The 13,213-nt window shown below is 34.8% G+C and overlaps 1 protein-coding gene across 1 annotated transcript; it reads left to right on the top strand.

The window, feature by feature from the left end:
- The first annotated feature begins 260 nt into the window (after positions 1 to 260).
- LOC135153083 (uncharacterized) lies at positions 261 to 12,797 on the top strand. The gene is made up of 5 exons (XM_064103892.1): positions 261 to 353; positions 4,345 to 4,609; positions 6,756 to 6,989; positions 9,636 to 10,150; positions 10,439 to 12,797. Exons 2-4 carry the CDS (start codon positions 4,354 to 4,356, stop codon positions 10,091 to 10,093), a joined length of 948 nt encoding a protein of 315 aa, XP_063959962.1. The 5' UTR covers positions 261 to 353; positions 4,345 to 4,353; the 3' UTR covers positions 10,094 to 10,150; positions 10,439 to 12,797.
- Positions 12,798 to 13,213: the final 416 nt, after the last annotated feature.

Raw genomic sequence — 13,213 nt, 5'->3', positions numbered from 1 at the left:
GATTCACCAAATATCGACAAACACTTTTTTGCTATTTGTCAATATGACGGCCATTTGAGCAAAAAAAAAAAACATCGAAAAAAAAAACGAGGGGGGTTAGTCTCGTATCTGGATTTCCCAGGAACTCTTTATTAGTCAGATGATTGACCAATCAGACGGTTAACCAATCACATTCTTCTTATTCTAATGAATATTCATAACGGACAAGAATATCTGGCATACGTGTTGTAAATCAATAAATAGAGCTAGATGCCACACAATCCCGGCATTTCCTTTCAACTGCAGACAAGCAATTATCGATTCGTCTTGTCTTCACTCTAGCTGTTTCTCATTTTGTACTTTTTTTTATTGCGGTAAGTGTTATATACCATCAAGTGATTTATATTTGTATTACGTTTATTTACACATAACGCAATGTGTGCGTGTGTGTGTGTGTGTGTACATGGGCTATGGGCTATGAGATGGTTGTATAGCGTCCTTTATTTAGTAGTCTAGCTTTCGATCTTTGATCTTCATCAGGACTGTAACTCTGTAAGCATAAAAAACGCAGAATACAATATGATGGCTTAAATCAGAGGTAGGCTATAAAATGGTGATGTTTCAGTTTGCTTAGAGTATCGGCACCAGCTTAAATGGAAAAGGGTGTTCTTCTGAGTATTTTGATACCTCATTTATCAAAATCGGTCAAAAATTGAGAAGGTGCCGCCGAAAAAAAATGATTTTGGCTCCATAGGACCACCCCCCTTTGAAAACGTGTATATTATACATTTCTTGACATATTTTGTAACATTTCTTGGCGATAAATGCACAACGCGTATATATATTTTTTACCGCACCTCTCACTGACTTTTTACTTTCAAGTCTCGCACAACTTTTGAGACTGAATTTGCGACACTCGGGTGCGCGGTTCCAAAGTTGTGCAACATTTTGGAAATAAATGTCGGGCCTAAAATTGCCCCAATAGATGATTCCGTGTACAAATCCAGTGTAAATTCTCTATGTAGCCACAATTGAAAAAGATTTCATTACTTTTTTTTACGTTTGCTGACTAAAAGCAATTAATTTCATATTATTTACGACTGAAAAAGTATCGCTGACGATTTCCGTCGAAAAAAAGCATTAAAAAACAAAGAAATACATAATGTATAAAAATTATGTACATGGGTGTTTAGGAATGGCTGTCTGATCCAGCTTGAGTTGAGTCATGTATCACATCCGAAGGGTTTTCTACAAAAGTGCATAAGAAAAATGACCTGTTTAATATTCAAGGTCACATGATAGTGGCCCAATAAATGATCAAACTTGGTAAAAAATACAAAATTTCACCCAAAGTATCAACTCTGGCTTCGATATTATTAGATTCATTGGATTATTAATTGGTGTATAAAAACTTATACATCAACACAAAATTCACCCAAACGGATACGGAACATAGGTTATTACAAAAATGCACTCAGACACTTCCATATTTGGCCTATTTGGGGCCACGCCCACCCAGATAAGATTTTTGGGGCGGCACCTTCTCATTTTTTGGCCGATATCAATAAAATGGTATCAAAATTCTCAGGAGATGAACCTGCATCAAATAAGCAGGTGCCCCAAGCAATGTGAAACATTTCCCTTTTTACCCCTGTATAGCCCACCTCTACTTAAATGTATTACTTAATTTGATTAGAAAGTCAAAAAGGGGCCTAAGCTTTCGATCCTAGCAGAATCTTCGTCGGAGGCAAAATGGTAATTTTGCCTCCGACGAAGATTCTGCTAGGATCGAAAGCTTAGGCCCCTTTTTGACTTTCTAATTTACTCCATTGGCTCTCTTTTATTAGATAAGCAGTTTTCAGCAGCTTCTTTTTGCCACTTAATTTGTTTATATGTATAAAGGTTTGTGATCTAATCGCAATCACCCTTGTTTATGTAATCATCATTATTGTTAATAACATTGTTATTCATATTTTTATCACTAATTAAATTAGCATTGTTTGTACCATCATAACTAATACTCTTAACACTACTGCTATTGTCATCACTATTACTTCTACCATCATTTCTTAATATCATAAGAGTTATTTCTGCTAACTTAACTAATATTGCACATCAACAAAAATGCAATGACACAAGGGAATTTGACAAAGTAATCAAGGAGAGTAAGTGACATTTTCATTCAGTATATGGCCAAGGTTTGAACTGAAAATGAAATAAAGGTATTTTAACGATTATCAGCCGATAGTTCGACAAGTCTTGACTCTCAGACCCTTTACTGACTTAATAAACTGATGTCTATGGACAATTACACGCACTAGATCCTGCTCGAAATTTGACGGAATAAAGCCATATTTTGGTATGTATTTCCACTCCCCTATCATATATGTTCTATATTAGGGCTAGATATATTATTCTGAACCTTCTCCATCTTTTTATTTCCAATTTTAGTGGGGGTGCATATGGATATATTTCATATTTGTCAGACAATTTACAATGTCTCGATTTGCCCGGTTTAGCAACAAGAGCAGGGCGTTTAGGTTTCGGCCCGGTTTCCGGTTTCGGATTTCCGGCTATTTTATCTGGATTCAGTGTATGCTGAATTGAAAGCGTTGATCCACCAATGTGAAATATTGTATAATTTGTATTATTTATTTGTGAAATGAAAAGGAAAATAATGATATGTGAATGTTGATATAACAGAGCAGAATATTATTCGTATAAATAGATGGACGTATGGACACTATATCAAAACAATTTTTTTGTTAGAATCAAATCATTTCAGAATCAAATGAATGTTTAACTTCATTGATGTACACAAAGTATTTGGTTATTGTTTTATATTTATATTTATAGAAGTAATTTAATACGTATCGTATTTTTCGTTGCTGGCAAAAGGCACTCATCCAGCATGTCCAGGAACGAGGTTATATCATTAACCCGTAGAAACCACGAAGAAGTATTATGTCAAAATATTAAAAAAATATCATCACGAAGTCTTCAAGGCTAAGTAACCAGTTGTTACTATTTCGATGAATTATAAACAAATGCAGATAAACTTTGCCTTTGTTATAATTAAGTTCAACCATTTATATGCTAGATAAGCAAAATTATTCAAATCAATGTGTGCAAAGCTTAGCAGCAAATTGATAAAGTCAAAGAAATTTGTGACTAATTCCAAACTGCAAGAATTTTATAGAAATTACCTCTTCCTATTATTTTGATCAAACAGATGTGAATTATAATCATAATTTCGATAACAATTCGGTTTCATGATCATTATGATTATACTGTTTTAAAGGACAATAGAAATGCTTTTTGAAAACAACAATGAAATCATTGCATGTGAAACGAGATGCAGTTTGATATAGCAATCGTATTTATAATTAATATGCTGTAAGCTGAACCATGAATTAATTTTATGTAGACAAAGAATTATTTTTGTTTTCTATATTGTTCAGAAAGATCGAATATACGTTTCATGACGTACTATATCGGTACTGAGGGGTGTTTAACAAAGTGTTAAGTATACTTACAGGCTGTACAGCCATGCTTAAATGCCGACGCAAACATGGTTTGTTTGAAAATCTGAAAGTTTGGGCCGTTTTGAAGGTTTGAAAAATTTGAAGTTTATTTATTTAATCAACAACCTATTCTGGATATCGTAGATAATTAAAACAAAACGAATTTGGGACGCTTTACATGACGGTATTTCAATATTACATATTCAAACAAGCAATTCGGTAGTGTATTCGCGCTTTACATTGTAAAGCGCGATCTTATTAATCAATAAGCAGCAGTGCGCGTTCTTTTAAGGCCACCGAACACCTTACGACTGTTCGCGATCCGATTTTGGAACAAATCGCATTTTGCTCATTTTCTGAAAATGTGAATGGAACATGTCATTTTATTTGAGGTTAAAATTAATTGAAAGAATACTAATATAACCATTTGAAAGATTGCAAGCCTTTATCTTGGAGTAAAGGCCATATTACTTATTAGTTTCAAATCGTAGCCATTCGTACGACTGCTATGACGTCATTACGACAAGATATTAAATTCGCTTTCATTCTAAGAAGGGTGATAGCATAGTCACACATTTGAAGTAGGTATTCGTATGATGATTTAGAACATTGCACAGTAAGATATTCCAAGTCTCAATATTAGCTTCAAATTCTACTACATTTTATTCTGAAATCGGGTCGCAGACCAATCGTAAGGTGTGCGGTCGCCGTTATACTACCAATGCGGTGCTGCCTTTTATACCGCACGCAAATGGAAATTTAAGTGTGACTCTAAGTAACGCTTTGTAAAACACACCCCGTACCTCTATTTCTTATCACTATTTATAATTATTTTTTTTAGTACAGAGCTATGGCTGAGTTCAAAGTCATTACGACCAGTAGCGATGTTCCTGTGGGGTGGCGATTGGCGACGCATGAGGAAGTAGAAGGTTATGAGGAAAAGGTTGTGGGCTTACTTGGCGACATAGATGTATGGGCCATCGCTAAGCTTGCAGACGGATGGAAAATTTCCGGTTCGGGGTATAATAACCAAATTCAGAAATGTGCAGATCCTTCCGAAGAGATGGGCCATCGAGTGATCATCAATATGAACAAATCTTTCAAAAGTAAGGAGATCATATTTATCTTAGAAAAAATCTCATTCGGTGCCAATGTGGATTGTAATAATCCTACATTATGATTTATCCGATACCTATTTCTCCTTAAAGGCTACAGTTCACCACATAAAGTTGATTTCAACCAATAGAGGAAAATCAAACAAACAAGAAAAGCGACGAAAATTTCATCAAAATCGATTGGATAGTTTTCAAGCTTCGCTTATTTTTACAAAAATAGTTATAGTTACAATACAGCAAATGAGTGTCAGTGGTGTCACTCACTCGTTGTAATGAATATGAATACCGAACATCATGGGTGTCGATCACGGGGGGGATGGGGGGATATATCCCCCCCAATATTTCAAGTGGGGGGGGGGGGATGGCCTGTATTATCATCCCCCCAATAATTTAGGGTAGAAAATTTATAATAATGATGATGAAAAAATGAAAAGTTTGATCATGATGATTATAGTGATGATTATAGTATGCCATCAATCAGTTTGTTTCCCTCGCAATTTGTGTATATTGTTATTAAATAAAAACATTATTTTCCAGGACTTTTAAACAGATGGGTGGAGGTTCAAGATGAAAAAGAATGAAATGTTTATGTATATGATATTTTTTAACACATGACATAAAAGGACCCTGACGAAAAACAACTTTTGTTTATAGGGTGTTCCATCCCACCAGTGGTAATATGATCATATTTTTACAATTTTTTAATAAGTGAAATCAATTAATGGTTTCAGAAAGAATAATCATTCATTTCTCTCTAAAGCGTATCTTCGGATATGAACATCGGATGTTTTTTTTCCATGTTATTCTTGTTATTGTTATGGACTTGAATAACTAAACTTGATTGATTTTTTCTTATTTTGGCAAAAAGAAATCTATTTTGAGTTTGGAAAGGGATGACAGTTTTGCATTCTATATGAGCACACTCATGCGGTACGTAAATTTCATTTTAACACATATATTAGCTGATATTACACACTGATGGTTCAAGAAAATGTTGGGAGAAATATCATAACATGACAGTTGAGTTTTGATTGTTTTTATGTTTGTTTTTGTTTCATGCACTTATAAAGCATTTAAAACATGTTAAAATCCATGGTTAAAATCGTCTAAGGAATGACGGTAAGCCCGATGCGGGGCCCGATGGCGCACTAGAAGCCACACAGTTTGTAATCTGTGCTAGTCTTAATTTGTCCGAATCTGCATTTTATCATCATGCATTAAGAAGAAAAAAGATAATGCCAGTCGGGTTAGATTTAAAAGAGAAGTTGTATACATCATGTTCAATAAACAGATCACTTTGTACATGGTCCAGACAATTTTTGTCATTTTTTCTTTCGTATGAGTTTAGAATAGGCTTACTTGTAACACAAATTGAATTTTGAAAAAAATTATATAAGTACAGTACACTGCAACAATGAAAGAATTTCCAAGAACACAGTGGCGTAACTACGGGGGGGGGGGGGGCATTGGGGTCAATATTTACAAAAATTTCAGCTCGCGCTTCGCGCTCGCATTGTTTGTTTAGCAAGACAGGTATGTATCATGATTACAAAAATTTGCTTATAATGTCCTTTTTTGGTCTGCATATCAAAAATTTTTAGCTCGCGCTTTGCGCTCGCATTATTTGAGCAGTGAGATACATATCCGTTTAATGGCACTGTCCTTAAAATGTCCCTATATTAGGTCAGTATACCTGGCAACTGAGCGCGCTTCGCGCGCTTGCTAAGTGACTCAAAAATTTTGCTGGTGCCCCCCCAATGCCGTGACTCACGGTACGCCATTGCAAGAACACCATGCAGATCAACCACTCCCAAATGTCCTAACTTGTGATTTTAGTGGGGGTAATGTTGAAAGATCCCCATCCACAAGAACATTTGTGTCAATCATCCCCCAAACCAAGAATACCGATCGACACCCATGCCGAACATGGTTAGAATGTTCCGTTTAAAGGTATAAGTCTAAAAAAAAAAAATAGCTCTCCCGATTCGCGCTGGCATACTAGTTTTTCTTTCTTCATGTCTGATCAAATAAAACAACGTGCCTATCCACTTTCAGTTATACTTCAGGAATATATGTTTTTAAATTTCTGTTTGTAATCTTTCCCAGACGTTTTAACCAGAATTCTTTTTGATGTCAGTCACTAGAGTCCAAGATGAGATTCCTGGTGGGTGGAGGTTGGCGACTTACATGGAGGTGAAGGATAATATGAGAAGTGTTATAGATTTACTTGACGAATGGACCATCGCCAAGCTTCAAGATGGGTGGCAAGTTGCCGGTGGAGGATATGGCAACAAAGTTGAGAAATATGATGATCCCAACAAAAATTTCGGGGACCAGTTGCTTACCAACGTGATGAAGAAAGAATTTAAAGGTAAATTCATCGTTTTTATATTAGAACAAAAACCCATTTCGGTGCCTATGTGGATTGCGATATTCCTAGATTACGATTGTCGGATACCTCTAATATAATAATATAGAGCATTTCTAAAGCGCCAAATCCACATTGATTATGTGCTCAAGGCGCTGTAATATACTTGGCGTATTATTATTACCCCGGCTGTAGCTGCGCGGCCATACAACGGAGGGAAGCTGGAAGAGTGTTCCAAAGTCGTGGGGCAGAGCTTGAAAAGGACCTATCACAAAAAAAAAAAAAAAAAAAAAAAATCGTTTTTGCTTTTTTGACTGTTAAGAAATTTTGATTTGCAGAACGTAAGGACCTACTGGGAGTATATGCCTGGATTAATTCAGAGAGATATTTTGGAGCATGTCCTTGAAGAGATTTGAAAGTTAGGGGTAGTATTTTTAATTGTATACGAAATTTAATGGGGAGCCAGTGCAATTGTTTAAGAGTAGGTATTACATGGTCATGTTTTTTAGTGAGGGAAACTAGACGGGCTTTTCTGGAATTCCATGGAGCAGGCTATTGCAACTGTCAAGAAGTGAACTAATAAATGCATGAATTAGGACTTCAGTAGATGACTTAGAGAGATATTTACGAATTTTACCAACTTTTCTTAGAGCGAAGGATGCTTTACGACAGTTGCTGTTGACATGGGGACGCATTGAAAGGTTTTAATCAAACAAAACACCTAAGATAGTAACCGTTTTAGAGGGATGGATATAAACATTTGCAATTTGAATTGGAGGTAGCTCAGGGGTATGTCTTCGATGGGAGGAGATATGCAGGACTTCAATCTTGATATCGTTAAGCAGTAGATAGTTCACAGTCATCCAGGAACGAATGGCACAAAGACAATCTTCCACTTCAGTCTGCAACATTCGGAGAGCGTTCCAGACTTGAATGAGATATACAGTGCGTCCCAGAAAAAAATGAAACTGAGATTTAGCGATGATTTATCATAACTTAATCACAAATAAAATAGACAAATGACCTACCAATGTAAAGCTTAGAATCTCCTCTTTCACCTGATATTACTTAAATTATTCCTCATTCACGCATGAGCGAGCAAAAAACAATTTGAAGAAAGGATACCAAAAACTCATTTGGCGGGGGGTATCTGAATTTCAAAAAGAAAATCACATGTCTTAAAAGTTCAATATCTGTTCTTTAATTTGATACCTCAATTACAGAAAATGGTCAAGAAATAACAAAGTTCTGGTTATTTGAAATAAGGCTTGAATTTCCATAATTTCATTAAATAAACTGTTTTCACCAGTTTCCCACAGAAGCTATCGCATGGTTAACAAAAGACTTAATGCATGACTGATCGTAAACAAAACGGAGTGTCGAGTGAGTTTGAACGCTAGCCTGTAAAACCTCTTCATTTTATGAAATTATTGAAATTCAAGCCTTATTTCAAATAACTAGAACTTTTTTATTTCTTGACCATTTTCTATAATTGAGGTATCAAATTAAAGAGCAGATATTGAACCTTTTAAAAATGTGGTTTTCCTTTTGAAAGCCAGATACAACCCGCCAAATGACTTTTTGGTATCCCTTCTTCAAATTGTTTTTGCTCACTCATGCGTGAAGGAGAAATAATCTTAGTAATATCAGATGAAAGTGGAGATTCTAAGCTTTACATTGGTAGGTCATTTGTCTATTTTATTTGTGATTAAGTTATGATATATCGTCGCTAAATCTCGGTTTCGTTTTTTTCTGGGACGCACTGTATAATTGTGTGTCATCAGCATATATCATACACGATAAACCATAGGAATGTATAAGATATTCAAACGGTGTCGTGTAGCATATAAAAAGTACAGGCCCGATGACCGAACCTTGCGGCACCCCCCATTTAAGTAGAGTAGGATCAGATCGTGAGACATCTATGATCACCTGTTGATATCGTCTAGTGATGTAAGAGTCAAACCACTTTGCTACAGTTCCAGAGACACCAAATCGTGTTTTCAGCCTGGAAAGAAGAACATCGTGATCAACTGTATCGAAGGCTGATGTTAGGTCCAAAAGTATGAGGATAGCATCATCTTACTTATATTCCGATGATAGATCTACGAACATGGACGGGATAACCTAAATTATTGTTGTTGCCGTTTTATTGTTTTTTATTATTATTTTGGTTAAGATTTTTTGGTGTTTGTTTTCAATTCTTCATCCAACTAGTTTTGTGATGGAGTGCTATTTTGTTTTACTCTATTTATAACGCATTTCTTTCTTTGTATTTTTTTTTCATTTCAAGATGGAAGTCGTCGACGGTCCTATTCCGAACATAAACAGCATGATAATAGTTGATTTTAGTGAATAAAAGTTAAAGCAAATATACATTAACAAGATGACTAGAAACATTTGATTTGTAAATTATATATAATATTTTTTTTGAGCAGGTCTGGATTTTAAAAAGCCTTCCAAGAATGATATGTAGAGTAAAAAACGTTGTTTGAATTCAACGCTGATTGTATATGAACGTTACATTCGACGGTAACAAAAGATAAACATAAGCATTTAATCAAAGTCCTACTTTAAATATATTTTCTCAAATTTCTGTTTGTAGTCTTACCGAAATGTTTCATAAAAAAAAATCTTGTTTGGTTTCAGTCACTAAAGTCGAATATGGGATGCCTGGTGGCATGAGGTTGGCGACTTACTGGGAAGTAAAGGATTCTATGAAAGATGTTACTGATTTGCTTGATGAATGGACCATCGCCAAACTTCAAGATGGGTGGCAAGTTGTCGGTGGAGGATATGGCAACAAACTTGAGAAAAATGATGATCCCAACAGAAAGTTTGGAGACCAGGTGATCACCTTAATCAGGCCAGTGAAGGATGTTCGTGTTGTTGGAATCGCAGAGGGCATCACACGGGATTGGAGTTGGGCGACGAAATCACAGGTCGAAAGCGTAAAGGGAGATGTAGAAAAATTACTCGGAGAATGGTCTATTGCAAAGCTCCTAGATGGATGGAAAATTGATGGTAAAGGATACGACTATAAGATCACCAAGTGTGATTCTGATGAGGGTATTACGGAAATGGTTATTGTACAAGAATCCTTCTAGAAAATAACGATATTAGCAATTCTGGATTAGGGGTGGAGGCAAACTTTCCAGCCAGACGTTCACCTTGATTCGGGGGGGGGGGGGGGCTCATATTAGATTAGGCAATTCGGGCCATGCGAAGAACTTTTCCAATGGGAAATGGGTAAGAGGGTTAATGTGGCTATTTTAGAGACATTTGAAAGCGAGGGATTGAAGAAACCTAGTGGGTTATAGAAGCAATAAGTTGCATTTGCACTTTCATATCAAAAACAAGGGAACATGAACGATTTGTTACGAAATTGTGCTGATTGTTTCATGAAGGATAGCAAAGTTTTCCATTCGGCGGTTTAAGGGGGTTTGATTCAGCACCCCCCCCCCTCATTCTTGAATTTCATTATTTCTGGATTTTCAAGGAGTTTTGTCTTATCAAGTATAGGAATGAAGAAAAAAAAGGATGTTTAAGGAGGATTAGGGACTCCATAAAGAGGCTGATCAAATAATCGGGATACATCTAACATTTACATGTTAGAAAAATATTAATGTATTTTTTTGATAAAATATGTATATTTTGTTCACTTGGCTCATACTCAAGAAAATTAAGTATCAAAATAGGTAAACGCAGAATTTCTTCCCTTTCAACTAACAATGAAAACAAAGGGCTGTTTTGATAACTTTAGCATGTTTAGGACTGTAATATAGGAGTTGCTAGTGTTTATTTATGATCGGTGTTGACAATTTCAGGCCTATTTCAATACTGCCTTCTGTGTTAAAAAAAATCCTTCAGAAAGCAGTACACGATTGCATTCGTATTTTTAAGGGATCGTCCAGGCTGGAAATATTTGTATTTCGATAAATACAGTAAAATTCACAAAGCAAAATGCTGAAAATTTGATCAAAATCGAATAACAAAATAACAAAGTTATTGAATTTTAAAGATTTGCATTATTTCAGTGAAACAGTTTTAGGCATGTCTTTATGAATATTCATTAGGTGGGCTGATGATGTCATATCACCACTTGTTCTTTTGTATTTTATTATGTGAAATTAGGTTTAATCAACAATTTTCTATTAAGAACTAATTGGATTGACAACTAATTAAATGCATTAGTCATTCATTGCCGCAACTTATTTCATCATAATGGAGACACATCATTTACACAATGTATGAAAAAATGAAACATATATGATTTCATGTAATGACATAAGAAAAAGGAAAGTGGGGATGTGATATCATCAGCCAACCTAATTAATATTCATGACGATATGCATATAACTGTTTTCACAAAATATTGATAAACTTTAAAATTCAATAATTTCGCTATTTGTTATCCGATTTTGATGAAATTTTCAGCATTTTGCTTTGTGATTTTTTTTATATTTATTTAGATGTAAATATGTTCAGTGATATAAACAAGATAGTATATTCATCCACAAAAAAGCTTGGTCATTTCTTTCGGCACAAAAGGAAAGTTGGAGAATAACCAATTCACGATCAAAATTATATAGTAACAACCTACCATGTACTGATGAAATAATATATCTATAAGTGTTATACTTGACTCACAACTGACGTGGTCTTAACATATCAAGTATTATTTCACGTACAATGGGATGTATTCACCGCATAAAGCAATGCCTGATAAAACTCTTGTAAATTTATATTTTTGCCTTAATTTTACCACAAAATGATTATTGTTGCACTGCATTGGGAAACTAATCAAAATAATAAATATAAAGGTTACACTTCGTAATTCCGAAGGTTCGTAATTCCGAAGGTTCTTTATTCCGAAGGTTCGTAATTCTGAAACACGTAAATTGCCTATACCTCGATGTTCGTTAATCCGAAAACGAAATAAGGTTCGTTGTTCCGAAGGTTCTTTAGTCCGAAAACGAAATAAGGCTCGTTAATAATTTCGTTTTCGGACTAACGAACCTTCGGAATATCCAAGCCTTCGGAATAACGAAGCTTCGGAATTACGAATGTATGCGAATATAAAAGCCCTAATTTATTTCAAATCGCTGATTACTCGTCGCACATTTTTAAAGCATAGTGGGGACCGGTATTGGGGACAATATTAAAGTATATATATATATATATTGCACCTGCAATGCACTAAATTTTATCCTCGGCATTTTATTCCCAGAAATTGAGTTCAAAAGAAGGTCCTTCTCTTATAAAGCAAGCTCCCTATTCAATTAACCCCCTTTTTTCCTTTTCAATCCATCAATTTTATCAATTCTTTCAACGAGAATACCAATTGTCCAAACATTTATTTTGACATAAACTCTGGTATTGCTTCCTCCAATGTTTTTGTTTGTTTGTTTTATGTTTATTTTATACATTATAACTTTTGTTTTACTTTATGTTAATTATCATTTGTATTTATGTATATAATATCATGTTTATGTTCTAATATATTATGTTTGTAAAAGTGGAAGGCTCCGTTGTAAAGCCGTTTTTTTATTAACTAAACAGGACTACCAGGCACCTTAGTTTATCATATATAATAAAGAAAACATGAATAAATGAATAATAAATGATAACAAGATTTTAGAAAACAGTTTTGCGCATGCGTACAAGTGGGCCTGTATAACATGTATAATATATTGTCCTGGAAATGCGTTTATCCTTAATTGTGAACAAAAGATAGAAATGTACTTTTATTTAGAATGGTTATACGTTAAGTAATTATAGTAGATTAAATGAAATATATTTAAAACGTGATTTTGATCACTCTAATATGTTAATATGTCTATTGAACTACGTATGAGGAAATAAACGTATGTCAGGGGTGAGATTCGAGGGTGTGAGACTGAGAGTGCATCATGTGTGCCTCTGTTATGGGCAGGTGAGGGTGTATTAAGGTCGGTTTTGACAAACTAGTTCCAAGTGCATTTTTTGGTATTTTACCATCAACCGGGGACGTCCCCGGTTCAGATTGCCATGCCTTTCAATTCCTCATGTCGTTCAAATCGTTTCATATAGCATGTATAGTAGACTGATGTTTTGTTAAAGGACAAGTCCACCCCAACAAAAAGTTGATTTGAATAACAAAATAAAAATCCAATAAGCATAACACTGAAAATTTCATTAAAAGTGGATGTAAAATAAGTAATTTAGAAAATATTTAAGTTTCGTTA

The sequence above is a fragment of the Lytechinus pictus genome, chromosome 8, assembly GCF_037042905.1.
Source record: "Lytechinus pictus isolate F3 Inbred chromosome 8, Lp3.0, whole genome shotgun sequence".
Lineage (NCBI taxonomy): Eukaryota > Metazoa > Echinodermata > Echinoidea > Temnopleuroida > Toxopneustidae > Lytechinus > Lytechinus pictus.
Note: the sequence above shows the minus strand (reverse complement) of the source record. Positions and strands in the feature narration are given on the sequence as shown.

What these genes read in the sequence shown, in the direction of transcription:
- LOC135153083 (XM_064103892.1), top strand. Translation starts at nt 4,354, where the DNA reads ATGGCTGAGTTCAAAGTCATTACGACCAGTAGCGATGTTCCTGTGGGG. An exon ending in TATGAACAAATCTTTCAAAA is followed by an intron (nt 4,610 to 6,755) that starts GTAAGGAGATCA and finishes TTTTGATGTCAG; the next exon opens with TCACTAGAGTCCAAGATGAG. An exon ending in GATGAAGAAAGAATTTAAAG is followed by an intron (nt 6,990 to 9,635) that starts GTAAATTCATCG and finishes GTTTGGTTTCAG; the next exon opens with TCACTAAAGTCGAATATGGG.